General features: G+C 44.5%; 2 protein-coding genes across 2 annotated transcripts; one reads left to right on the top strand and one right to left on the bottom strand.

Annotated features, from left to right (window-relative positions):
* Window positions 1–348: 348 nt before the first annotated feature.
* Window positions 349–5,598, bottom strand: Rpusd2 (RNA pseudouridine synthase domain containing 2). The gene is made up of 3 exons (NM_001135845.1): window positions 4,918–5,598; window positions 3,402–3,698; window positions 349–2,539 (listed from the first exon to the last, which is right to left on the bottom strand). The coding sequence occupies exons 1-3, from the start codon at window positions 5,560–5,562 to the stop codon at window positions 1,820–1,822; spliced, it is 1,662 nt and encodes a 553-aa protein (NP_001129317.1). The 5' UTR covers window positions 5,563–5,598; the 3' UTR covers window positions 349–1,819.
* Window positions 5,599–12,372: 6,774 nt separating this feature from the next.
* Ccdc32 (coiled-coil domain containing 32) lies at window positions 12,373–24,925 on the top strand. Its single transcript, NM_001024245.2, has 4 exons — window positions 12,373–12,441; window positions 14,270–14,519; window positions 19,985–20,141; window positions 23,030–24,925. Exons 2-4 carry the CDS (start codon window positions 14,276–14,278, stop codon window positions 23,166–23,168), a joined length of 540 nt encoding a protein of 179 aa, NP_001019416.1. The 5' UTR covers window positions 12,373–12,441; window positions 14,270–14,275; the 3' UTR covers window positions 23,169–24,925.
* The last annotated feature ends 2,698 nt before the right edge of the window (window positions 24,926–27,623 follow it).

Here is a 27,623-nt window from a genome sequence, read left to right as displayed (position 1 = left end):
ATCTTATTATACACAAGAAATCATCAAAAGCATGAGTGGTGGTGCACGTGTTTAATTCTGCCATTTGGGATTTAAAAAAACAAAAAAGTTCAGGCCAAGCTTGTACATGGTTGTCTATAACTCAAGCAATTGGAAAGCTAAGAAAGTAAAGTGTGAGGCCAACTAGGATACACAGTAATGTTGAGGCTACCCTGGCTATGTAACAAGATGCTCTCAAGAAAAACAAAGAGAAAAAAGAGAAGGAGATGGAGGAAAGGAAGAGTTACCCCAGATTCCAGATTTGGAAAAATTGGCTTTGTGTGTGTTTGTGTTTCTTGTTTGTTTGACATAGATCCTCATACACACGCAAATAGAAAGACATTATCCAATTATTTTGATGTGGCTAATGGCTGATAAATTGTGGTTTTGAAAATAACAATACTCGTCACATGAGAGAAGAGTTAATTTGGAGTGAAAAGACAGCCATGATATACACAATGCTTACCTGTGGAAGGCAGGGCTTTGAACTGAGTAAGTGCCATAGTGGTTAACAGTCCTGACTCCAGGGAATATGCCATTCTAAAACATGTCAGTTTTGTTAAGTTGCACTGCTTCTGTCTTTGTTGCTATTTTGAAACATACCTTACTATATAGCCCTGGCAGAGGCCAGAAGAGGGGAAGGATCCCCTGATGCTGGGATATCAGGTAGTTGTGAGCCACTCAAAGAGCAAAGAGTGCTCTTAACCAGACTGTAGAATTGCCCTCCAGCTTCGACGTGTGTGTGTGTGTGTGTGTGTGTGTGTGTGTGTGTGTGTGTGTGTGTGTGTTAACCAGAATCCTTTTGGACATTTTAAAATTGGGCTGCTAATTCTTTTGTTGTTGAGGGAGGCCTCATGTCCAGAATATATAATAAACAACACAACAGAAAGAGTAAACTCCACTATGAGAGATTACTCCACACACACCAGGAGAGACACAATCAGTAGAACAAACAGAAAAGGATGTGTTGGGTAGCCGGGAGGTGGTGGCATTGCCCCTTGAATCCCAGCACTTAGGAGGCAGAGGCAGGTGGATCTCTGTGCATTCAAGACCAGCCAGTGTTACACTGAGAAACCCTGTCTCAGAAAACAAACATACAACAACAACAACAAACAAAAAACAAACAAAAAAAAAAAGAAAAAAGAAAAAGACACAGATTGTCTGAGTCCATTTCTGTGGAATAAAGAATAAACTGTTCACCAGGAGCTGAGAGAGATAAAGGGAAGAATGTACCTAACAGGTACAGATTCCCTTTAGGGATGAGAGATGAGTTTTGAAATCTTGAGATAAGGTTGCTCAAGTTTGTGAACACAGTAAATGCCAATCCAGTGTTTATCTTAAAGCAGTTAATTTTATGCTATGTGAATTTTATCTCAATTTAAAAAAAAAAAAGGCAAGGCATGGGGCTTCACACCTGTATTCCCACTCTGGAGGCAGAGTAGGAGTCAGGGTTCAAGGTCGGCCTGAGCTCCAGAAACTCAAAAATACTTAGGGGCTGTAGAGCACTTGCCTTCCTTGACAATGGACCTACACCCTATCCTAAGCACTGGGGGAGAGTGGAGGGATTGTAAGAAACCAGTAAAAATGGACATGAAAGGTGTTAGATAAAAAATGGTATATGTACAGATCTGAAAGCCCCAAACAAGCCAGAAGGAAGGAGGTAGCAAGTACAAGCAGGTTCCTTACTGTGGAAGAACCTCGCTCTTTCCCAAACCCTGAGTTCCAACCAATGGGAGCAGTCCCTGCCTCAAGGCCCATCCTTGTTCCAACCCAAAAGCCATTCTTCCAATGGCCACATCCCTCAGTCTTCTTGCCAGTCAGCCTGTGCCCAGGCTGGGATGGGTGAGACGTACTCAAAGTCTGGCCCTTTATAGCGGAGGGCATGCAGGAACATTACAAGGTCCTGGGGCAAGGGATCCTGTCTTAACACCCGGCACTCGGCACAGAGCGGATCTGTTTGTTGACTCACGTCTGCCTTAGCTGCCTTCCCTGGTGTGTCCGGATGCTGAGAGGCTTCGTCCACCATCCCATCTATCTTCTGGGCTGCCGTAGCCAACCCTTCCAGGCTGTCTTTGCCCAACTCTGAAGAGGGAGCTGTAGAGTCTATGAGCCCTGGAGCCAGGTCACCCTCACAGAGATCTAGCATACTCAGGCTTTCTTTGGCCTGATGTTCTGCAACCAGGTCTCGGAGCAGTTCCTCGTCCGTCTTTGGAATGTGGCCACCCTGGCCTCGAGAAGGACCCCAGGCAGTTGAATTGTAGATGGGGTCATTGAGAATGGGGTGGCCCAGGAACTGGAGGTGGACTCGGATCTGGTGAGTGCGACCTGTAAGTGGTCGGCACTGTACCACACTGGAGCGGCCATTGTAGCTCAGCCTCTGGAACACAGTCTCACAGGGTTTGCCCTGGGGATCCACACGGCACACTCCTACCTTGTAAGATACCACTAAGATGGGTTCCTTACAAATTACCTCCTTGTCAGGGAACTCCCCTGCAACCCGGCATACATATTCCTTCTCCAGCTACACAAGAGGAAACAGGAAAAAAGTCAGTCCAAAATGAAAACAAACTGTAAGTCCTCTCTGCAGGTACACCACTGTATCTTAGAGATGATGATTCAAATTCTAACACCACATTGTCAGTTTCACTACTCTGGGTAAGTTGCTTAAGCTCTGTATATCCCATACCTCATCTAGAAAGTATGAAGTCAGGGGCAATGGCTCAGCAGTTAAGATTGCTTGCTGTTCTCACAGAGGACCTGGGTTCAGTTCCCAACATCTACATGGTGGTTCACAACCATCCCTAATTCCAGTTCCAGAAGAGCTATTCTCATTCTAACCTCTGCGTGTGCGCGCGCACATACACACACACACACACACACACACACACACACACACACACACACACACACACAGGCAAAACACTCGTATAAAATAAAATGAATACACCTAATAGAAAATTTTGTAAAAGAAAATATGAAATCAGAAAACATTTACCTCACAAGACTACCATCAGTGTTTCGTAAATTAGGTTCTAAGGTTTTTGGGATTAAGTCTGGCATGTGTTCAACAAATGAGTTAGGATCCCGATGCAGAACCACCAGTAAGACTCTTACTCACACCTCTTTCAACTTTATCCAGTCTTCCTACAAAGTGAGCTCTCTTCCAAATCAACAATGTCTAAAGTTTTCAGAACAGCAAACTACTAAGGAGCAGTAAAAGCCATCTCCAAAGACCTTTTGAAGCATGTAGGATAATTGTCTTTGGAACTTTAGGAGCTGAGCCTCCTCAGAGGAGGAAGGTTATAGATGCCCCTCAGTCTAGAACACCATGCGCCCTCTGTGTACCCAGGAAGCAGTCTACAGCAGGCAAAAGCCTGGCTCACCTGCCGATCCCGAACTTGTTCATGGATCTTCTCAGACACCGCAGCTGTCTTGGCAAACATGAGCACTCCTGAGGTGAGGCGATCGAGCCGATGCAACGGGTGTAGTTCCTTTAGTTGGTGCTCCTTGCCTAGGATGAAGATGACCGTGTTGTGTCGGAAGCGGCCACAGGGGTGGACAGGAATGGAGGACGGCTTGTCTATAACAACCACATCATCGTTCTCAGCTAGCAGGCGAATAGGCTCTGCTGTGACTGGTGGCTCATGTCTGTGCACTGTGTTCCGCAAGAAATCATTGTCCTGTCAAAAACATACGTAACATTCAGCCCAGGACCAGCAACCTACAGATAGTCAATTAGACACCCGAGTTCTCAGCTCCTTATTGACATGGAGGAATGGTCACAGTAAAGCCTTTGATAGAAAAAGAAGTGAGTGTGGTAAGACAACAAGAGGTTGTGAGTTTTACTGGCAAGGACCTTTACCTACTGAACCATCTCACCATCCTGATACAAATATATTTGAAAGTAAATGCCCTAGAAAGGAAACTTCTATTAGTTATCAACTAGAACTTTCAACAAATGACACTAACTTGTATGTCCAGAGCTCTAAGCTCTACACACAGATTTGACACAAGCTCACTACATACTTTTGGATAAGTCATTTTAACCTCTCTAGGACTCAGTTTAAAAACATATGGTTTTCAAAATCTGTAGGGGAGAGGTTATTCCCAAATCCTGAAATTCTTCTTTTCTCTTTTCTTTTCTTTTTTTTTTTCGGAGCTGGGGACTGAACCCAGGGCCTTGAGCTTGCTAGGCAAGCGCTCTACCACTGTACTAAATCCCCAACCCCTCCTCTTTTCTCCTTAAAATCTCTGTGAGCCAATGTTAATGACACGGGTTTCATGGGGGGGGGGGGGGGGAGCACATGCTTAGTATCTATCCCTGACTTGACTTCTAATTCTATACACATCAGGACTTATGACAAATACTTTCAGTGTTAATATGAGCACACACTTTGAAAATCGGACTATTGCTTTACTTTGAGGTTCAGTTTGGTCACAAAAGGGAGAAGCAATGCATGCTCCCCAACGTAGCCACTTGTGTTTAATGTTAGAGCGCACAAAATGCTTGACTTTGTTCCTGATGCAGTTAAGAACACATGAATGAGGTATCTGCTGTTATTATTTGTACAGAGATTTATCATGAAGGGTAGAGAGCAGGCAGTGCCCTTGCCACAAGGCAGATATAAAAGGAACAAGAAAATTTCCAGTTTTGATTCTTTGAAACAAACAGCCTTGCTGGGGAGGATGAAAAAGTTGAGTTCTAGAGCATGGAAAGGCTATCTACCTATTTGGGGACGTGGGAAGCGGGGACTAAAAGAGTCCCGAGGGATAATGAGATTGTTTCTGAGTTACCATCACTTTATTCCCTTATTTATAAGGTGTGTCTGAGAAAACAAACAAAAATCCCATAACCTTCCCTCCTTTTCTCTGATTCTGGCTAGTCCCATCGAATACCACCTTGAGGACGATGTTGAGGTCCTGGACTGGTTCCTCGTTGAGATGCAGGCGTCCTGCCCGGACAGCGGCCTCGTAGTAAGCCAGTGGCTGGGATCGGAACTCGGTGCTGAAGACGTGCAACAAGCTGCGACCCACCCAGCGACCTTTACAGTAGGTCTGGAAGTCAAAGTAATAGGGCCGCACCTTGCGCAAGCCGCCCTCGAAGTAGTAGGTGGTCTCTGCAAAGTGCTCGTCGCTAAAGCTCACCCCAGTCCGCCGTTTCTTCGGGGGCGGCACGACCCGTTCCCCAGTGGCGCCCCGCCGCTTTTTCCTCTTGCCTGAGTCGGCGACTGGAGTTGGGGCCTGCTCTCCGTTCCCCGGGAGCTGCTCTTCGCCTCCCTGGGCCTGCTCCCCGCTCTCCGGGACCTGCTTCCCTACCGTCGCTGGCTCTAGGAGCTCTAGGTGCGGCTCTCCCCTGGTGTCGCTACCAGTATCTCCATTTTGCTCAATCAAAGCCTTCAGTCCGTCCGCTGCCTCGGCTTGCGCAGAGAGTGCCTCAGTCATCGCCTTCCCACAGCTACCCCAAGTCCGGACAAAGCTGTGGGACCAGAGCGCCACCTGCCACTGCACAATATACCGTAGGCAGCCCGGGACACTTCGCCACATAACAGCATGGCAAGCCGCTTCGGGGTCGCGATATGATGGCGTCATAAGGCAGCAACCAATCAGGAAGGCCCAGTGCAGAGGCGGGGTTTGCAAGAAGGGAATTAGTGAGTTGTTTCGAGTTAGGTGTCTGGGGAACTTCTTCCCCAGAGTGCCCTTCTACCCGAGGTCACAGATAGACTCCCCTTATCCACGAGTTCAGACGGTATTTCTAAAGGAAATCTTCGGAAGTGCTCCACGTAAAAGACTTGAATGGAGATAATGGTGCACATTTCATATAGATATGGTATTTCCTGGGTCTGTAAAAGTGTACTTAAGGAAGCTAGAAAGATGACTCAGTGGTTAAGAGCACTTGCTCTTGCAGAGGACCTGGGTTCAATTTCCAAAACCCACAAAATGGCTTAGATTCTTCTGCAACCCAGTTACAGAGGATCAGAAAGGCATACATGTGTTGCACATACATGCATACAAGTAATGTATTCACACACACACAAAGTAAATAAATAAATCTTTAAAAAGAAAAAAAGGTGTACTTACAACAGGCAGCGCCAGCAAGGCAGCTCACCTGTAGTCTGGCGCTCAGAAGGCAGAGGCAGGAACATCAGGAGTTTCAGTTCTATGGTTATTCAAGTGCCTGTCTCAAAATAAAAGCGGGCAAGCAAAATAATAGTAATTATTATTGTTGTTATTATTTTAAATAGAAGGTAAACAAGCAGAAAAAACAGTATCAATCAGAATGAAAGTTGTGGGTTGGAGAGATGGCTCAGTGGTTAAGAGCACTGACTGCTTTTCCAGAGGTCCTGAGTTCAAATTTCAAGAACCACATGGTGGCTCACAGTCATTTGTAATGAGATCTGATGCCCTCTTCTGATGTGTCAGACAGCTACACTGTACTTATATATAATAAATAAATCTCCTTAAAAAGGAATGAAAGTTGCTACAACTATGACTGTACTAGCAACAGTCTTGTCTACTTTGCTTTTACTTTTGAGGGGAAGTGTAGGGAAATCCTAGATCTCAAGCACTCATTCATTTAGTTATACCCACTACTACTGTTGTATAATTTAAAAGTCTGCATATTATAGTATGTTACATACCTCGATAAAGCTATTATTATACATATATATACACACACTCCAAAGAAGCAATATTTTTCATACCTGCCCTTCCTACTAACAGCATGAAAAGAATTAGAGATTTCCTACTTGACTTCCATGAACTCTTACCCAGAACTGAGTGCACATTAGAACTGCAAATGGGTCAAAAAAAATTTTTTTGCCAAAGTCTTCTGTGTATGTGTGCCAGTTGCATGCAGGTGTATGTGTGAGTGTGCATAAAGGTCAGAAGTCAACCACAGAGGACCTTTCTCTGGTGCCAACCATTTTGTTTATTGAGACAGGGTCTCTCACAAACATGTACTACAATGCCCACCTTTTAAATGTCAGTTCTGGGGATCAAACTGAGGTCTGTGTTGCATGACAAGCACTTTAACAACTGAGCTATCTCCCCTGCTTGCTAGGGTTCTTACATGCAAAATGCCGAGACCTGAATTTGCTAACTTCATCAGAGAGGGGATTACTAGAAGGGCATTAGTGCTTCATAGGAGTCATAAAAGAGCTGAAGTATAGACTCAGCAAAGAGACCAAAGTGAGGCAAGCAAAGCATCTGAAAACCAGCGGTTGCCTGAGAAGAAACCCGCTTGGATGCTGCCACTGTGAGATGCACAGTTGTGCCAAATTACTCTGCCCCCACAACCCTTTTCCCCTTGAAAATCACCAAATATCACAGCTTCTTTGTGATCCTATCTCAAGATCCAGAATCCTACAAGGGAGCCTTCCTTCTGCCAAGAGGGTTTAAGTCTGTCTTATTTTACAGAGTGCCTGAAAATAGTCAATAAGCCCCTTATCCTTCACAGTGGGATGCCTCCAAAAAGGTAGATATTCGGATATCTAAAAACAAGTCAAGTGTCTAGCCCAGTTCAAGAATGTGAACATGAACTTTCTCATGGGTATTTATTATACAAAATGTTAATTTTGGCTTAGACTATTCTTTTTTTTTAAAAAAAAAAAGATTTATTTACCTTATGTATGTGAGTATACTGTCGCTGTCTTCAGACACACCAGAAGAGTGCATCAGATCCCATTACAGACGGTTGTGAGCCACCATGTGGTTGCTGAGACCTCTGGTAGAGCAGTCAGTGCTCTTAATGGCTGAGCCATCTCTCCAGCCCAGCTTAGACTAGTCTTATCTTATATATTAGCCTTCTGGAGAAGATCAAGAGAAGATTTTTAGATAAATTATTCTGTGTATCAAAAGTCCCACAAAGGAGGTAGACATAGCAGGATCAGAATTTTTAGGTCATCTTTGACCTAGTGAGTTCAAAGTCATAAACAAAAGTCTCACCAAATGAAGTGAAGGACAGAAGATGTCCTTGTGGTTTTACTTCAGAGCAGACTGAGATATCCGAAGCTGTCAAAATCCTTATGCTGAATGTCGGATTCCTAATTACATAATTTTAAAAATAGAGGTTGAATTTTACACTGGTTGTAGATAGAACATAATTGCTTCAAAAAGAAAACACTATGAGTGAGTTGCCTCATTAAGAAATTTACAGGGCTGGAGAGATGGCTCAGTGGTTAAGAGACCCGACTGCTCTTCCAGAGGTCCTGAGTTCAATCCCCAGCAACCACATGGTGGCTCACGACCATCTGTAAAGAGATCTGATGCCCTCTTCTGGTGTATCTGAAGACAGCTACAGTGTACTTATATATAATAAATGAATAAATCTTAAAAAAAAAAAAAAATTTACAGGGGTTGGGGATTTAGCTCAGTGGTAGAGGGCTTGCCCAGCAAGTTCAAGGCCCTGGGTTCGGTCCTCAGCTCTGGAAAAAAAGAAAAAGAAATTTACATTGAGAATTGGTCGTGGTGGTTCCTGCCTTTTAACCAGAGATATGACAGAGACAGAGACAGGCAGAGACAGAGACAGAAAGACATACAGAAACAGACAAATAGAGACAAAGTCAGGGAGAAGAAAGGAAGAAACTTACAAGGAGGGAAGCATTTTATCCAAAGAAAATTTTACATCAGCAGGGTTTCTGCTTCACGGAGTTTGTACAGACTCAGCTTGACCTGGTCATAGACACAGTGAGGATAACCATGATTGCCCCCGAGTAACTTTAGTTGATTCTCATCACATAGTTTCCTAGTAACTATAAGTAAACTAAATTATATGGGGAGCTTTGTAACTAGATCCCAGCACAATCAATGCCAGATGATGTTGATATTGAGTTAGGTAAACCAGGTATGTTCTATCTTGAACTCACTTTTTTTTTTTTTACCAGAATATACATTTCCTTTCTTCTGGCAGGTATCCCCTGGTCTTATTGCCAAAAAGGACCATACTTCCATCCACAAGTTTCTAATAAATTGAACTGAGGTCTTTCTGCCTCTTTCTTTCTTCAGTCTCATGTGACCTAGAGCCTGTCTTTCATACTGGACTGTTCTAGAACAGAGTTGATATAATTAATAATTTAATTCAATTAAAGCACATATTATGGTGCTTAGCAAAGTTGCTGGGTGTAAAAACAAGTCAAAAACCTCATTTCCCGACTCTTCTTGACTTTTAAACAGAAATATGCTCTCCAGCCTGATTGTCAAGTGATTTGTCTGCAGGATTGAGAAGCACTAATTTACAACATGCCAGCATTCCTTGTACTTTGTGGACATCTAGCATCATCTGAAAACATTTAAAATTTTAAAATATCATTGAGTTTTTGTGGTATTGAAGATCAAGCCCAGGGTCTTACACGAACTAGGCAAATGCTCTCCCACTAAGCTAAACCCCCAGATCCTGTCTCCCTCTTTTGAGTAGAGAACTTCTGACATTACATTATTGCCTTCAAGAGGTGAAAACCAGAAACTGTCTGTGATGGTTCATTTTGACCTTACAAGATCAAGAGACAGCCAGGAGATCAGTCTGTATTTATCTAGCACACTCCTGGGCATTTCTGGGAGGAGGGTTGATATGTGATACAGAACTGGGAGGGAAAGATGTACCTGCTAAAGATGGAATAAAAAATAGAAATAGAAGAAAGCCTGAACTACTGTCGATGGACAACCGACTCCAGCATGTGGATTGGATTTGGAGGACTTGAATGAATTGGTAGTGTTCTAAGTTGTTAATTTATGATTGTAAATTTAAGAAGGTGTACTTCTCCAGCAACTGGGTCATTCACAGCTACTGTTTAAAGGCATCTCATTGTGGTATCCAGATATCTGAAAGACCAAATTAGAAATCAAGAATGTGAGTGAGGGGGTTGGGGATTTAGCTCAGTGGTAGAGCGCTTGCCTAGGAAGCTCAAGGCCCTGGGTTCAATCCCCAGCTCCGAAAAAAAGAACCAAAAAAAAAAAAAAAAAAAAGAATGTGAGTGAGGGGGTGGTGGCACACACACCTTTGATCCTGGTGACTGGGAGGCAGACGCAGGTGGTTTTCTGAGTTCAGCCTAGTCTACAAAGTGAGTTGCAGGATAGCCAGGAATTCACAGAGAAATCTTGTCTAGGAAAAAACGAGTATAAAGAATGTATGTGACACAAGAAGGCTTGGCACACCTTAATGAAGCATTGGGAACCTCATTCTCATGCTCCTTTCTGTAAGCCAGGTAACACCCAACTTCTTTCTTTTATTCTATGAGTAGCATTGCTGCAGTCTTGTCTGTTATTTATTTTGTTGTTTTCTAGTCCCTCTGCTTTCCACTTCTCTTAATTCATAGTCTAAGAATGCTTACAGCTGTGAGGAACAGAGCACTCTGTGGTGATACTTGCTCATGACAGTAGTTTGCTGCAACCTTTGCCAACCGATGGAATTGGAACACAGCTCCTCAGCCAAGTAACTGGTAACTGGTGATTGGCTGAAGTCTTTCGGCATCTTTCTTTGTGGTAGGGTAACAGCTTTAGAAACTGGGAATAATGGGCCTCAACTGTTAAGAGTGCTTGCTGCTCTTCCAGAGAACCAGGTTCAGTTCCCAGCATCCCCATCAGGAGTCTCACACCACTTCTGACTCCAGTTCTAGGGGATCCAACACCCCTTTCTAGCTTCTACAGACAACAAATGGAAGACATACACATAAAAAAGTTACCCCAACATCTTTTAATCATTGGGAATAGGAATAACTAAAGAAACAAGTTAACAGTCATTGGAAGCTTTGTACAATAGTTTAATTTTAGATAAGATCTTCGCTTGCAGTTCAGATTGACCAGGAACTAAATACATAGTTCAAGCTAGTCATGAACTCCACAGCCTCATGCTCTCAGCTTTAGAATACTAGGGTGACAGGCATGCACTATTACAGCTGGCTATTGAAGGTGTTATAACTCTCTCTATATCTCTCTGTCTCTCTGTCTCTGTCGCTCTCTCTCTCTCTCTCTCTCTCTCTCTCTCTCTCTCTCTCTGTGTGTGTGTGTGTGTGTGTGTGTGTGTGTGTGTGTGTGTCCCACTTCCTTCTTCTCATCATCTTCCATAAGTCTTGGGTGCCACTTGTAGATTTGTCTGTCTGTCTGGTGGTTCTCCTCCTCCACTAAGCTGGGGCCCATAACTAGTCCTTTTTTTTTTTTTTTTTTTTTTTTTATTAACTTGAGTGTTTCTTATTTACATTTCAAGTGTTATTCCCTTTCCCGGTTTCCGGGCAAACATCCCCCAAATCCCTCCCCCTCACCTTCTTTATGGGTGTTCCCCTCCCCACCTTCCCCCCATTGCCGCCCCCCCCAACAATCACGTTCACTGGGGGTTCAGTCTTAGCAGGACCCAGGGCTTCCCCTTCCACTGGTGCTCTTACTAGAATATTCATTGCTACCTATGAGGTCAGAGTCCAGGGTCAGTCCATGTATAGTCCTTGGGTAGTGGCTTAGTCCCTGGAGGCTCTGGTTGCTTGGCATTGTTGTTCATAAGGGGTCTCGAGCTCCTTCAAGCTCTTCGAGTTCTTTCTCTGATTCCTTCAACGGGGGTCCCGTTCTCAGTTCAGTGGTTTGCTGCTGGCATTCGCCTCTGTATTTGCTGTATTCTGGCTGTGTCTCTCAGGAGCGATCTACATCCGGCTCCTCCATAACTAGTCTTATGTGTTCTGAATTCACACTTACAATACACACAGCAGAGTAGGAGCTTAGTTTTGTTTTGTTTTGTTTTGTTTTGTTTTGTTTTGTTTTGTTTTGTTTTCTTCAACTAAATGAAGTCTCAGGAGTCAGTGAATTGAGTCCCGGATGTCCTATGTCACTGTGGCATGCTCTAACTTGAGATAGTTAAGAGGTAAAAGTAACACAAATATTCAGAGAATTGTCTGGGTGGTAACTGATACACGATTTACTGCCCCCCAGATCTGTATTTTCACCCAATATTGGGATGTACTCTGAAAACAATCCAAGCAAGGGCAGTTGAAAAGGGGTGCGCTTAGAGCCTTGGGGCTTTGAGGACCATCGAGTTTTACAAGCTAGGCAGGGACCTTCTTTCAGTAGGGCTTTAGAAATCATAATCTCTGGGGAACAAGAAAAGTCTAGAAAACTGACTTCCCTATACGACTGGGGGATGGGTGGTGGAAAACTGGAACTCTGCAGCCTGCAAAGAATCACTCCGGTCCTGGAGAGTGAAGGTACTAAACTCTGGATAAGCGATTCCATCGTTTCCTGGCAACCACTAGTTCCGCCCACCGATTGCCCGCCTCTGGGCGTCATTAATTATTTTACCAATCAACTCACAGAACGACAGAAAATCAGACATCAATTGGAGGGCTCCTCAGCTCCGTCACTCAGAGACTCCGCCCCTCCCTGCTTCTTCCTGACTGCCAGCGACAAACCTGAGCCGGGTGTTTGGAAACTGCTGGGCAGGTGATTGCGGTAGGTGAGGGGCAGCGGTGTCAGTGTTTAGCATCTCTTAATATGGCCTGACAGCGGAACACAACTGAGGGCATTAGGGACTGGATCATCAAGGCGAGTGATTTGTTTGGGCCGGGCGACTGAGGCCTGGTATCTGGACACACCGTCTCCTCTACGGTTCTGAAGGTTCCGGAGTCAGGGACACGCGGGGGGGTTGGGGGGGGGGGCGAGTGAGAACAGACTTGGGGTTTGGGTGTGTAGAGGACTTCAGTGGAGATTCTAAGGACTTAGTGACATATCTGACCTTTTTTACTTTGGACCCTCGCGCTGGCTGGACTTAGCTGGAATTCAGACTTTGCTCTTGTCATCTTTCCTGATCTTTAAAAGCCCTCTTAAAAGAAGGCATTGACAGAGTCTATAAACCTAGATGGTTATGGAAGCCCCTAGGCTCTGCGCAGAGCCCTTCTCCCATCTCGGTGTGGGCGACTTTCAGTGTGTTTTTCAAGCAGGCCGTTGGTGCTGGGTGAAAATAAGGATTTGAAAGCAAACCATCATATACCAGCAATGCAGCTTTGAGCAAACTGCTCATTTGATCTTGTTATTTCCTCTTCCTGCTTCTTCCTCATCCTTTTCCGGTTCTACTTCCATCTTCCTCACCAGTTCCGGGAATTCATACTCTCCTGAGTGCAGGAGTCACAGATTTGCTCCACCACACCTAACTGTGTATAAAATGATGAAAATGCCTCTCTCTCAGTATTTGCATTCATGGTTAATTATCTGGGTGAACACATTGCATACATTTATTGAGTTAGCACACTTCACTGCAAAAATATGGGCAATTAAAGTAGTAGTAATAAAGTGGAAAAAAGTATGAATAGGGGTGTGGAGGAACTTGAAGTACACAGCCCACTGCTACTGTAATGAGCACATAACCTTCCTTTATGATAGGACCCAACACTTTCACCAAGCACCATTTCTGCTGTTTTCACAAGTAAGGGACTATTTAAGACTGCCAGTTTGTGTCCCACTGAAGACAGATCCTCACTGACGAATGGTAGAATAGCTGTATGAGGGAGGTCTGCAGAAGGCAGATTAGCTAGCCACTGGTGCACAGTGGGAACACGAGGTCTTGTGTTCATTGAATATATAAAATGCAAGGGCCGGAGCTGGAGTCTCAGACTCATTTATGGAGTCTCATCCTGTAGGTGAAGCCATTGCAAGGCAGCAGACTCCACTGTCCAGCCAACTGTAAAGCCCCGGGCTCCTTTATGGACATCTCAAACTCCTTTATGAATTTGTGGTGTGTGTGTGTGTGTGTGTGTGTGTGAGTGTGAGATAGCGTCTCACTATGTAGCCCTGACCTGAAACTTAGGTAGTCCAGGCTAGCCTCAAATTCACAGATATCCTCCTGCCTTTGCTTTGCCTCTGGGATGCTGGGATTAAAGGTGTGTACTACGACTTGTCTACAATACACATGCACATATAAATATTTTTATTTTATGTGTGTTTCTCCCGCATGCATGTTTATGCACTACATGCATTCCTGGTGTCCACAGAGCCAGAAGAGGACATTGGATGCCCCGGAACTTTTGTTAAGGATGGTTGTGAACTTCTTTGTGGATGCTGAAAACCAAACTCCGAGTCATCTCCCCAACCACTGTACTGCATTCTTCTTTCTTTCATTTATTTTTTTTAAATGTATTTATTTTGAGACTTCCTGGCTGGTCTGGAACTCACAGAGATCTGCCTGCTTTTGCCTCCCAAGTTCCAGGTTTAAAGGCACTCACCACCGTCTCCAGTATGGTACTGTGTTGAACTAGGCTTTACTCACTTGGGTTTTGTTTTCCAGCTCCAAATGAAGATGTTTGAGAGCCTTGACTCTTCAGCTACAAAATCTGGCCGTGATCTCTGGGCCGAAATCTGCTCTTGTCTGCCAAATCCTGCCCAAGAAGATGTTTCCAACAATGCCTTCTCGGACTCCTTTATGGATTCCCATCCTGCAGGTGAAGGCAGTATGGCGGCAGCAGACTCTGCTGTCCAGCCAGCCTTAAAGCCCTGGGCTCCCTTGCATGATTCAGAAGTGTATTTAGCATCTCTAGGTGAGTTGTCTGTCTCTATTTCTCTCTGTCTGTCTGTCTGTGTCTGCCTCTCTCCCTTCCCCTCCCTCCCTCTCTCTCATCTCCTTTCCTCCCTACCCATTCCCAGCCCCTTTGTTTTCTAGGGGTTTTTTTTTTTGCCCTTGCCATGTGGGCCAGATGTAATTTTAGGGGAAGTCTCAGGTTGTTTGCTGGAAAGGAGCTCCCACCTAGCCCATGCCTTTTCTTGTACTATCTTTAAAACTGTTTTTGTTGACTTCTGCTTTAGACCATTTCATGTAAATTCTGTCTTATTTCTGGCATCCTGTAGAAACCCTCTTGTTTATAAATGGTTGCCCATTTCCATTGAAGTAAGTCAAAACTGTTTTGTACTAAGTACATGGGGATTTCCAATGGCTGAAGCTTAAAAAACGATTCCATTAAACAGATTACTGGTGGGAATGGAATCATGTTGCCAGAAGAGTCATTCTGTCTCTGATAGCAATTTTTAAAAGAGTGTTTATGTGTGTCTGTATGTGTGTATATGCACATGCAGGTTGGTGCCCTTGGAGGGCAGAAGAGGGTCTCAAATCCTTCAGATCTTGAGTTACAGGTCGTTTTGAGATCCCCAACATGGATGCTGGGAACCAAATTCTAGTGCTCTGAGAGAGCAGTATGCATTCTTAATAAATGAGCCATCTCTCCAGGCCCCTGTTGGCCATTTAGAAAACATTTCCTGAACACATTTTCAGTATCCTGTACTGTGGCCATAGAATAAATATCTAGAGAACCCATACACAAGAAATCAAAACTGTTTCATGCAAGGGAAAAGGGGACTGTCAGTCTGTCTAGGGTAGTGTCAGCAACACTTTTTCTTTTTTCTTTTTTTTTTTTTTTTGGTTCTTTTTTTTCGGAGCTGGGGACCGAACCCAGGGCCTTGCGCTTCCTAGACAAGCGCTCTACCACTGAGCTAAATCCCCAACCCCAGTGACACTTTTTCTATGGCTGTGACAAAACATCACAATGAAAAAACGTGGAAAAAGAAAGATGTTTAATTTAGGGTTTACCATTTCTGAGGGTCAGAGTTCATGGTGGCAGAATAAAGTCAGGTTAGGGTTGAGGTTAGGGTTTAGGGGCTTTGAGAGCTTACATCTTACAAGGTAGAAAGAGACAGAGACAGAGACAGAGACAGAGGAAGAAAGAGAGAATACTGGGAATGGCATGAATCTTCTGAAATCTCCAAGCTCACCCACCACCACTGACACACCTCCTCCAACAAGGTAACCAGGTATTAAATATATGAGCCTACGGGAACCATTTTCATTCAAACTACCACAGGCTGACTCTGACTGACATATTTATTTATTCATTTATTCTGCTTTCAAACCCAGAGTTTCAGACATACTAGTCAAACCAAAGTTCTTCCTTTGAGCCATATCCATAGTCTATTCCCCACCCAATACTTCTGCTTTTAGACAAGGTCTCCTGTAGCCCAGGCTGGCCTTGAACTTACTGTATAGTTGAGGATGACCTTGAATTTCTGATCCTCCTTCCTTCAACTCCTGCGTGATAGGGTTTACTAGGCAATTAAACACCTCCGGTTTCCCTGCCCTTTTAAATATACTTTTTAAATAGGTGCATAAAAAATGCAAACATTCTATGTATCGACTCTGTAGTAATACAGTTTATTCAGGGAAGGGGAGTCAAAAGGGTAGGCAGAGAGAGAGAGAGAGAGAGAGAGAGAGAGAGAGAGAGAGAGAGAGAGAGAGAGAGAGAGAGGAAGAGAAGGAAGAGGAAGAAGAGAAGAAAGTAGAGGCCACCATGAGCACAGGGAGAGAAAGGGGAAGGGACAAAAGGAGCAGGAGCAGGAAGGCAAGAGCAAGAGAGAACAAGAGCTAACATATTATTTTATTTTATGTATCTGAGTACACTGTGACTGTCTTCAGACACACCAGAAGACAGTATCAGATCACTTTCCAGATGGTTGTGAGCCACCATGTGGTTGCTGGGAATTGAACTCAGGTCCTCTGGAAGAGCATCCAGTGCTCTTAACCACTGAGCCATCTCTCCAGCCCCCTTAACATATTGTTAAGTGAACCTACCTTGTAGAGAATTCACTGACAAAAACAGTAGTAGGTTGACAATTCTACCGCTGCCACACCCACCACTCTTCTTGCAGTGTGTTAAATAATCATCCCCCTTTTTCTAAAAGACAAAAGCTAATTATGTGTTATAGAGACATCACTCTTTTTTGCTTCCTTCAGGAAAAACTGAAAATCCCTTGGCTATTAACATATATCACCTGCAGGGCTTTTGTTTTGTTTTGTGGGTGAGCTCTTACTAGTAATTTAAAGGAACTGGGTGTTTGTTGCTTTGATTGGTGGTATGTAATGTTTCAGTTCATCTGTACGTGGTGTAACTGTTTAAATCAGGATAAATACATCTCCTCACGTGGTTTCCATTGTGGAGAGATCCATGCGTTATGAAACTAAATCTGGGAATTATTATTTGTAGAAGCCTAGTCCTATGGCCTGTTTAAATACTTTTGTTATTTTTACGGTTGGCGGGAGTCAAATATGAGTCCCCTGTGAGGCAGTCACTCTGCTACTGAGGAGGACATCCTCTGTAGAAGGACACAAGGACGAGCCAGAAGAGGGCTTAGATGAGTGCTGAGAAATGGGATGACAGAGGATTTCCAGTAAGGACTATTAGAAGGAAAAGTCCTGAGGAAAATGTGGCGGAAAAGTGGAAGGCCAGATGTGGGGTCCACGTGAAATTGATAAGGAAGCCAGCAGGAATAGCAGTGCTCACAGTTGTGGCTGAGGGGCCTGAGAGTTCCGTTTGTGGCAGACAGAACATCTGCTGCACGATGATAAGGAACAGGGAGGGCATTGGTCTGGGGAAGAACCAGATTCCTTGGCTGGTTGATAACAAGTGACCTGGCCTTTTAAGAAGCCCTCTTGAAATGATGGTGATGATTGATGAATATTGGTCGGAAAGTTAAAACTCTACTACTGGCCTTTCTATAATCAGTTAAGAAACTAACTGGAAATTAAAAGTTCCATTTTGTGGCTGGAGAGATGGCTCAGTGGTTAAGAGCACTGGCTGCTCTTCCAGAGGTCCTGAGTTCAAACCCCAGCAACCACATAGTGGCTTAGAGCCATCTATAATGGGATCTGATGCCCTCTTCTGGCATACAGGTGTATATGCAGATAGAACACTTATAAAATAAATAAATCTTAAGGGGAAAAAAAGATTTCCTTCTCAAGGAAGCCAAGAGCCTTTTTGCAGCCCAGGAGAGGACTGGGTGATAATGGCAGGCAGGTTTGGGTGTGTGACAGTACCTGGCTCTGCCTGCCTGTTAAAACCACATCTGCTTGGGAACTTAGCACACCCAGAAGCCCATTCTAGCCCCAAAGAGTACCCATCTCCATGACAACTAAGACCAGACAATCTGAAGATTGTTTTTTATTGCTAAATAAGCCTGTGCCAAAAAGAATCTACCAATAAGAGCAACAATTATAAATCCAGCCAGATAAATGCATTATCCTTTTTATATCCTTAAGGAAACAAATATTAACGTTTATCAGCTGCAGGTGTTTTACTTGGGTGGGCTCCTGCTGGTGACTTACAGAAATACAAGGTGTTTATTGTTTTGGTCAGCAGCTGTTAGCTGATGTCACGTGTTTAGAAATGGAAACAAGACTATGGATTACAACATTTCTCCTAGTTTTAAGATTAACCGCCATCCCTCAAACAGCTATCATCTGCTTGTTGTTTTGAGCATCCTTTCCTACCCCTTCCTTCTAGGGTCCCAACCACAATACTAAGTACTACAACACCATACTTCACCCCGGGGAACCAATGAGATTCCTTGGGCTCACTTACAGAGCATGGGTGAGGGGTTACTTGTAGGAGAATGGATGACCTCAAAGCAGGTAACCCTGAAAGACCTCACGCAGTCTGAATGATGGCTTCCTAGTAGCTGCATAGTTGGAACTCCCTTCCCTGGCTCATACAGTGTAGCACCCCGTGAGGCTACCCACATGCGGGTAGGGCAGAATGGCTGTAAGTGCAGGCCGGAGAACCAGAATCACAGATGAACGTCCAACAGCCTCCTTCCTCTAAGGTAGTTCTCAACCCGTGGGTCACAACCCCATAGAGGATTAAATGACCCTTTCACATGGGTATCAGATATCTACATTACAATCCATAACGGAGGCAAAATTACAGATATGAAGTAGACTTGAAACAATTTGTGTGGGGGTCACCACAGCATGAGGAACTGTTTTAAAGCGCCACAGCATTAAGCAGGCTCAGAACCACTGCTCTAAGGGAATGTCAGCAGCGAACAGGTTGCTGGTGATGCTCTCCTGGAAGCAGGCATCTGATTTGAAGGGGGCAGCTGTTTTGCTTGGAGAACCTTGTTCTGTGACTCATGCAGACTCACACTTTGCTTAACAATCAGGATTTGGTCTGAGAAAGGCGATTTCATCAGTGAACAGGATAGAGCGCACTTACTCAAAGCAAGGTACACATGGCGTCACCTGTCTTACGGAATCACTGTGGCATTTGTGGCTTGTCCTAGACTACAACATGACTGAATCATATAGTTGAAGTGACCTGTAAATTAAGGCGGGAAGAAATGATAATGTCACTTCTTGAGTACTGCTAAAGGGGTCTCCTCAACAATTAAAACACAAAGAAGAGAAATTAAAGGTCTAGCACCAGGAAGTCCAGTGAATCACTCTCAAAGGGTTACAAGACATTTGCTTTTATCAGGCGCCAACATCCAGGCCACAAATTGAGCAAGTTTTTGAAATGTTGGGCGATATTTCTCTTTAATCAGGAATGCAGTCCCACATAGAGATCCTGAAGGCCTCTTGTTACTGCATTCCTACTGCGTCAGTTCCAGCATCTAGTGACCCGTTGGGGCTCTCCATCCCCTCAGTTCTTTCTCATGAGGGTTGTGTCCTTTTAACAAGAAGAAAACAAACAAACAAAAAAACCCACGTGCGCCTCAGAGATGGTATTTTCAAGGAGTTGGAAACAGGAGCTAGAATACACATGCCATGCCGGAAACGGGCATTCCTTAGAGAGATACCTGCTGGGATCCTGTGATTTCAGGAAAAAACAAACAAACAACCAAACAAAGAAACTGTGCCATTGATTTACTTATGAGAGCCTGTGGTTCTTCCTTTTTCCAGAGTTAAACATTTACTCAATATAGTGCAAGACGTGGGAAAGAAGCATATTCAGACAACTTTCATTTTTTTTTCTCTAAAAATGAGTTACTTTGCAGGGTCTGTATTCATCAGTAAAAGGATTTTGGGGGTGCGGGGGTCTGTTTGGTTGGATATCTGAGACAAGGTAACCTGGAACTTGTGCTGTCACTGGAGAGAATTGCCCACTTAGCGTTTTGTACTTCAGACTTGATTAAAATGTCATCTCATAGTCTCTATGCCACGCTCCATTTCTTTTCCCTTCAGAGAAGAAACTAAGAAGAATCAAAGGTTTAAACGAGGAAGTAACTTCCAAGGACATGCTTCGAACTCTGGCCCAAGCTAAGAAGGAATGCTGGGATCGATTCCTCCAGGAGAAGTTAGCCTCAGAGTTTTTTGTGGATGGACTTGATTCCGATGAGAGGTAATTGGCTGACAGCCGGCTTCACTAAGAACACTTCTCACTCACTAAAGAACTCAGGTAGAGTGATGTCAGAGGTCTGGTACAAGTTACTACTGATATCCCTTGGAAGGTTGTCCAGTATGACCTTGTATGGACCAGTAGTAGATTTTTTTTTTTTTTTTGGGTTCTTTTTTTTTCGGAGCTGGGGACCGAACCTAGGGCCTTGCACTTCCTAGGTAAGCGTCTACCACTGAGCTAAATCCCCAGCCCCCAGTAGTAGATTTTTTAGGTACCCTCAGCTACCTCTTGGCCACAGATGAATAGAGTTGAGGATAAGCTGCTGTCTTCAAGCTGTGCCCTGGAGAAATAGGTACTGAAGTGTCAGCTAACCATGTCTTCTTATCCTCTAATCCTCAGTACCAGAGAACTTCTGTCCTAGTCCAGCCGCCCAGTAATGCGTATGGGACAAACAGATATTTGTCAAGTATCTATTATGTGCTAACACCATGCCTGGTGATTGGGGGAGAGTGTCTGAGTTGCTTTTCTGTTGCTGTGATAAGACATCATGGCCAAGGCGACTCACAGAAGGGAGGATTTATTTGGACCTTATGGTTTCAGAGGGATAAAAGTCCACTGCCGTCACAGCAGGGATGCATGGTAGGGAAAGCATGGTGACTGGAGTCAAAGCTGAAGCTGAAAGCTGTGGGTCTACAACTTCAGCCACAAACAGGAAGCAGAGAGAGTAAACTTGGAATTTCGGGAGGTTTTGAAACCTCAAAGCTGTCCCTCAGGGGTGCATTTTTTGCAAGCAAGACCAGACCTCCTAATCTTCCCAAACAGCTGGAGACCCAAGTGTTCAAATGCCCGAGTATATGAGAGACATTCATTCACACCACCGCACTTCACTCCCTGTCGCTCACAGACTGGTGACTGAACCGTAACGCAAAATGCTTCCAGTCCAACTTCAAAAGTCCCCACGGTCTTTCGGTTTCAACACTGTTTTAATGATGGAGGTCTTTTATGAGATCCAAAGCAGCCCCTTAACTGTAACCCTCCGTAAAATCACCAACCTACTCCAGGTTTGGTGGGACACACTGTCTCAAGGGGATAAGGCGGGGAATGATGGATTAAGACCCTGATGTCTCCTTCTCACCTCTGAGTGTACACGCAAGGGTCTTCAGACCTGCACTCACACATACCACACATGTACATCACACGTTTTTAAAATTAAATTTAAAAAAAAATTAAAACGCAATTTTAAAAATTGATGGAAGGAATAACAACTAACATTTTAAGTAAAGGCCTTAGCGGGATATGACGTAAGCTCCCAACGCATAGTTGATGTTGATTTTGAGAGTCCCATTGTGTCATGTGAAGATGCTATTGCCTGAATCAAGACGAATGTCTAAATAAAACTTGATAGTTACCCTGATTTAACTTACAAAGCCCTTTCACTCGAGTCCTCATGCCTCGAGTCGGCATACCCTCAGGTCCTTCAGAAACCAGTGCAGCCAAAATACCCCTGGAAGGCTCAAAAACTAGTATATTTTTCATAGATTCCTGACCTGTTCATAACTTGGCATAATGTCCTGTCTTCCTGAAAATATCCTTCTATTCCAGTTCCAAGATGATGAGACCTTCTCTTGCATAGTCAAGTAAGAATTTCCTCTTTCTGAAACCAGATCACAGAATTTATGTGATCGTACAGGAAACAGTGTGACCTTCCCTGTGTTTGTTCTGATTTTCCCTTTTCTAAACTATTTGAACAGTTCCATGAAACAGGCAGTTGATAAGGGATAAACGTCTCTTTCACCTGATTCTCTTTGTGTTTATGGACATACACCATCCCACTGCTTCTCCCGACCTCTGACCTGGGTTCTGTTCCTCTTACCTCCATTTGTGGGAACACAGCTGTTGGTATACAGAGCAAGCTCTGGGAAACTGTAGCTGTGCATTTAAACAGGTCATCATGTGTTCCGTGAGAGCCAGGTAGGAGAATCGTCTGGTGAAAGATGCTACTGTTGAACCATAGTCCTACGGCTTTCTGCTTTTGTTTGTTTAGCTGTTTGTTTCATTGGCTGGTTAGGCACATATGGTCTCCTTCTGTAGTCTAGGCTAGCCTTGAACTTGTGACAGTCCTCCTGCCCCAGCCTCCTGAGTGCTGAGGATTCTGGGAGTGAGCCACCAATACCTGGCTTCTGTGAGTTATTGATGAGCACAGAGTGAGGTTTACAGTACTTGTAGCCATTTATAGTCTACTTTGAATGTGTGATCCTGGGTACTTAAAGGAAGTAGGAGGGAGACATGAATCTGACAACCAGTCAGTTCCCCTCTCTACGCAGACAAATGAAAATGCCCCCTGGCCTAGTGCCCATTCCTTGGTGGGAACATTGGGTTTCTATCTCGGGATCTCAATCTCCGTGTCACCCCACCCCAAACCCCCAAATTACAGTTCTTACAAATAAGCTCTGTTTGTGTAATTGAGCCTCACACTGTCTTAGGTAGAAAAGACCTCAGATTTTCTGTCTCACCCATAATTTGATATTTATTTGAGTGTTTCGTCCCCTTGACAATTTTTTTTCCTCTTCAGATTTGAGGAAACAAAAGCTGAGACTGAGGCACGAGCTCTTCAGCTCTTCCCATCAAGCCTTCAGAGGCCCTGCTTTGAAGGGGCCCTGGCGCTGCTTAGAGCCAAAGTGCCCACTCGGGGGTAAATGATGCAGTTGAGCTGCCAGGATGTGCAGCTGTCAGAGTATTAGTAGCATGGCTCTCCCCGTGTCAGCAGGGAAAAGCCGAGGTGGGAAGACATCGGTGGTGGGCAGGAGGCAGGACTGGAGTAACTGAGCCGGTCATCAAGTAGTTAATCTGTGAGATCTGACCCAGCCATTCCTTCTTCTGATCTTTTTTAGCACCTTGGAACATTTCAAAAGGTGGCTTCAGCCAGATAAAGTCGCCATCAACACAGAGGAGGTCCAGTTTCTCATCCCTCCTGAGTCGCAGGCCGAGAAGCCAGAGGCCAGGGACGAGCCAGCGGCAGCAGAACAATAAATTACACACACATACGCCAAGCAGCTGTCTGGGGCCCAGGGGGAACAGTGGAGAGCTTGACAGCACGGCCGCAAGGAGAAATCCAGGGAGGGGGAAAAGCCCAGATTTCCACTGCGCAAAGCAAACAGCTGCTGGCCCCTGGGGACTTGCTTAGAGCTGCCATGTGTGACTGTCCTGGATGAAGTGAGGGACCCAGTGTGCGCTGGATCAAAACACTGCTGTCCTTCATGTCTTACAGCTTGACCGCACGCTGCTGCTGCTGCTGCTGCTGCTGCTGCTGCTGCTGCTGCTGCTGCTGCTGCTGCTGCTGCTGCAGGTTAGAGGTCTGTAAGGACCCAGTGAAGAGCAAAGCATGAAAGTGCATGGAGACGCTGGAGCCCTTGTATATAATGGATCAGTCCAGCGAGCTGTGTTTTCTTTCCCTTCTGGATTTTCATGCCTGTGTCTCAGGCATTCCATAGTTAAGTAGTCAGGAACAAGTGTAGCCAAGGAGAGTGAAGTCAGTCTCCTTGAGTCTAAGCCCTTGCTGGGCGTGCTTTCTTACATACTCGTTGTAAAAGGAGGGACTCTCTGGAACCCGGCTTTTCCTTTTGATTTGTTCCTTTTGTCAAAAAATGGGGAGAAAAAGTGTAAAACCGTGGGTGTTTATATCTGTGTAGATATATCTTTTATTTCATGGCTTCTCCCCCAGCTTCTCCATGTAGGAACTTTACACGTTCCAAATTAGACTTGTAAATATGGTTTAGTGTTTGACACAACTCTTGATTAATTCTAAACTTGCTCCCTGTGGCGAGCTCCCCGACTGAGCTTGCATTTACTCCTTGTTTATTGTGTTGTTCATGTAAAGTTTGAGTTGCCTATGTAAAACTTTCTCATTGAAACAACGGTATAGTGTGGGGGGTGCCATTGACCCCTCACATGAATGAGGGAAGTAAAAACAAAGGTATGCCAAGGCAGGGAGCCAGCAACCTTTCCCAGCCTGATGTGCATAGCAAGTTCCTGGATAGCCAGGGATACATAGATAGACCCCCATCTCACAAAAGGAAAAGATTGGGGGCTAGAGAGATGGCTCAGCCGCACTGGCTGCTCTTGCAGAGGTCCTGAGTTCAATTCCCAGCAACCACATGGTGGCTCACAACCATCTGTAATGGGATCTGATGCCCTCTTCTGGCACACAGGTGTAAATGCAGGTAGAACATTCATATACATAAAATAAATAAAAAAGTATTTTCTTATTTCATTATTTATTTTACTTATGTCTATGTATGTTTACCTGTGTGAGTTTATGTATACTATGTATGAGCAAGAGCCCATGGTCACCAGAAGAGGATGTCAGATCCTTTGCAACTGAAGTTACAAGTGGTTGTAAGATGCCACGTGGATGCTGGGTGGACCCAGGTTTTCTGCAAGGGCAATAAATGCTTTTAACTGCTGACGTGTCTCTCCAGTCCCAGGTCTCTTGTTTTTAACATGTTTCTGACAGTTTACACTGAAATGTTCTGTGGTAAGATTCTGGGGCTGTGGCTCCTGGGTGACAGTGTCCAAATCCATAATGATAAGAAGTATGCTTAAAACTTTTTAGAGAGGGGGCTGGAGAGATGGCTCAGTGGTTAAAAGCACCAACTGCTCTTCCAGAGGTCCTGAGTTCAAATTCCAGCAACCACATGGTGGCTCACAACCATCTATATGCCCTCTTCTGGTGTGTCTGAAGACAGCAACAGTGTGCTCACACAAAATAAATAAATTAAAAAAAAAAACTTTTTAGAGAATGCTTGCTTATTTCCAAATTAAGTATTTGCCTTATTGAGAAGGATGGGAGCCAGAAAGGTCATACCGTATACTTGCTTAATGACAGAAATGCTTTATAATATCCAGATACACTTTTCTCACCTCTTTTTTCGTTAACTACTGGTGTTAGCTCTATTCCTACTGTTCCTGGCGAGTTGGATTTATTTTATATAAAAGGTGAGTGTTGGTGGCACCTTGGGGAGTCACTGATAGAATCTAATGCTGAACCAAGCTGTCTCTGGAGGTCAGATGACAGACCTCACTGTTCCTTCAGGACCATCTAATGGCTTCGGTTAAATAGAGAGGATTAAAAGAAAAATGCTAAGATTTTTCTTCATCCTACATCATAAAAGAAAATCATTCTTCCTTAGGAAGGAGAAGGAAGAAAAGAGTGAGGTTCAGAGAAATTTTACCAAAGAGCAGCTGGTCCTAGGATGGTAAGACAGTATTCTTTTATAGCCAAAAGTAGTGGTTCTATAATTAAGGCAAAGCCTTAGCCTTTTCTTTTCTCTACCTCCTATTTTTCTACCTCAGAAACAGACATTTGGGAGCTAGAGAGATGGCTCAGCAGTTATGGCTGCTATGGGGCTGGCTGCTCTTGCAGAGGCCCTGTGCTCAGTTCTCAGCACCCACACCAGACAGCTCACCACGGTTAGTAACTCCGACTCCAGGGGATCCAACACCCACTTACAACTTCTGGGGGCACCTCCCCCCCACCCAAATAAAAAAAATAAAGGTTGAAAAAAGAACAACAAGCCATGGACATTTTGGTCTGAGAAAGCAGATGACTGATTCTGAGGAAACCCTGGTGGAGGTGTGAAAGGAAGGTCTCAGATCTCCAGCCATCTTGATTAAGAATTCAGCAAGTTTTAGCTATGGTCTCTTAACTGTTTCAGAGGTGACAGCTTAAGTAATTACTATTTTAATAGGTGAAACCCCATTAACCTAAACCGAATGTGACATTAGATCCGAAGCCAGCTCAGTATTCATATAGATTTGTCTTAAGCTCTTGAAGGGGCACTGAATTTGAAACCAGGCATCTGGGGTGCTATCTTAGTCCTGTGGCTTACTGTGTGGTCATAAATAAGTCAAATGACCTCTTTGTGTTCCAGTTCCCTTTCAGTAATTAGACTAACCATAGGAAAAATAAGATTGGCCTAAAGTGCTGACCTGTCTCCATTCACCCTGAAACTCTGGGCAGAACTTCCTTAAATCGGCGAAGCGTGTGTTGGGAGAGCCTCGTCACCCCAGCTTCCTTCCTCGGGTCCTTACTGAAACAGATCAAAAGGTAGAGCAAACGCAGTGATAATGTTCAACCTCACAGCCATTGGAGGTAATTACCAGCCAGGGATAAGGCATTAATGATCTGGTATACCCAGGGAAGGTTGGATGGGAGCCAGGGAAGTAAGCTAAGTGACTGGCACTATTTTTTCTGGCACATGTACTCATCACCCAGGGCTTGGCAAGGTCAGTGCTGGAATGACACAGGCTTCCATCCAGTACCTGCTCCAGAAATAGGCTCCGGACGTTCACACAGCATAAACAGCTATCCCACCAACTGTTGCCAAGGTGTGTCCCCTCTAGGCAGGCCTGCCTGACAGGATGACTGCTGGAAGAGGAAAGATGCCCTGAGCCACACCTTCCATCCTGCCTCCCCAAGCCACAGAAAACTGCTAACATTTTCTTCAGACGATCCCATACACACTGGCTCTATTTCAGTTACAAGAGTCGAGACAGGTCACTACCATCGTAATCATAGTTCGTAGGAGCACTGTTCACTTGAGCCTAGCAGTGGACTATTTAAGGCAGAGATCCATTCATCCAGCCATCACGTGCTGAGCCTCTGCCCTGCTCCAGGCACTGGGTGTGGTGGTAACTAAAGTCGAACCCCAACAGAAGGAAGTGTAGGACACTTCTGAGCACCTGCAGAGGACAGAGCCCCAGGCCAGCGGGTGGCAGGTGTGGGAGAGAGGCCACTTAGGGAAGCTGGTCCAGAAGAACCAGTAGGAGCAGGAAGAAACAGAGAGTTAAGAGTATGGGGGACTTAATTGTGTACAAAGGCCTAAGGCAAAAAAGGTGTTTGAAGGATCTTGAGAAAGTTGTTCAGCGGGGCTGGAGCGTAGAGAACAGAACAAAGAAAACATCAGAACGAGATGTTAATAAAGCAAGGCCATGTGTGGAGGGCTTCAGAACCACAGTAAGGAGCTAGGGATTTAGGGTCAGGGAAGAGGAGCTAATGGCCATTTAAAGAAGGGCAGTGACAACATCAGATTTGCATCTAGAAAGATGGCTATGCTACTCTGGGCATGGCCTGGTTACAGTGATAGGAGATGTACAAATTATTCACATTCAGCAGTGATAAATATATCTCTATAAGTCCCGGGCTTGTGGGGTTTTTTTCTAACTTGATTTAAGTTATTTTCCTCCTGTTACACAACAAGTAGATTTATGTGCGACGAATTCTATTTTCCAGTGATGGCTGGTCCAGTGTCTCATATCTCACATGTTCACGTTTCGGGGTGATGTGTACATTAAGATGTCGGGTCAATACCCCCTCCCTTTGAACTTGGCAGACCTTTATGTCACTGCTTTGCTAACAGAGACAAAACAAGGAATGCTAAGTTCTGAGGCTAAGTCGTGAAGTTTTCTGTGTGCTTCTCCCTCCCT

Source organism: Rattus norvegicus, chromosome 3, assembly GCF_036323735.1.
Source record: "Rattus norvegicus strain BN/NHsdMcwi chromosome 3, GRCr8, whole genome shotgun sequence".
In the NCBI taxonomy this organism is placed as follows: Eukaryota; Metazoa; Chordata; class Mammalia; order Rodentia; family Muridae; genus Rattus; species Rattus norvegicus.
The sequence above is the reverse complement of the archived record's forward strand: the minus strand, read 5'-3'. Positions and strand labels throughout refer to the sequence as shown.

Excerpts from the sequence above, each read along its gene's own strand:
- Rpusd2 (NM_001135845.1), bottom strand. The coding sequence starts at position 5,562 with ATGTGGCGAAGTGTCCCGGGCTGCCTACGGTATATTGTGCAGTGGCAG. Across the intron at positions 3,699-4,917 it reads ACCTCAACATCGTCCTCAAG|GACAATGATTTCTTGCGGAA; the intron begins GTGGTATTCGAT and ends TGTTTTTGACAG. Across the intron at positions 2,540-3,401 it reads AACAAGTTCGGGATCGGCAG|CTGGAGAAGGAATATGTATG; the intron begins GTGAGCCAGGCT and ends CCTCTTGTGTAG.
- Ccdc32 (NM_001024245.2), top strand. The coding sequence starts at position 14,276 with ATGAAGATGTTTGAGAGCCTTGACTCTTCAGCTACAAAATCTGGCCGT. Across the intron at positions 14,520-19,984 it reads AGTGTATTTAGCATCTCTAG|AGAAGAAACTAAGAAGAATC; the intron begins GTGAGTTGTCTG and ends TTTTCCCTTCAG. Across the intron at positions 20,142-23,029 it reads GGACTTGATTCCGATGAGAG|CACCTTGGAACATTTCAAAA; the intron begins GTAATTGGCTGA and ends GATCTTTTTTAG.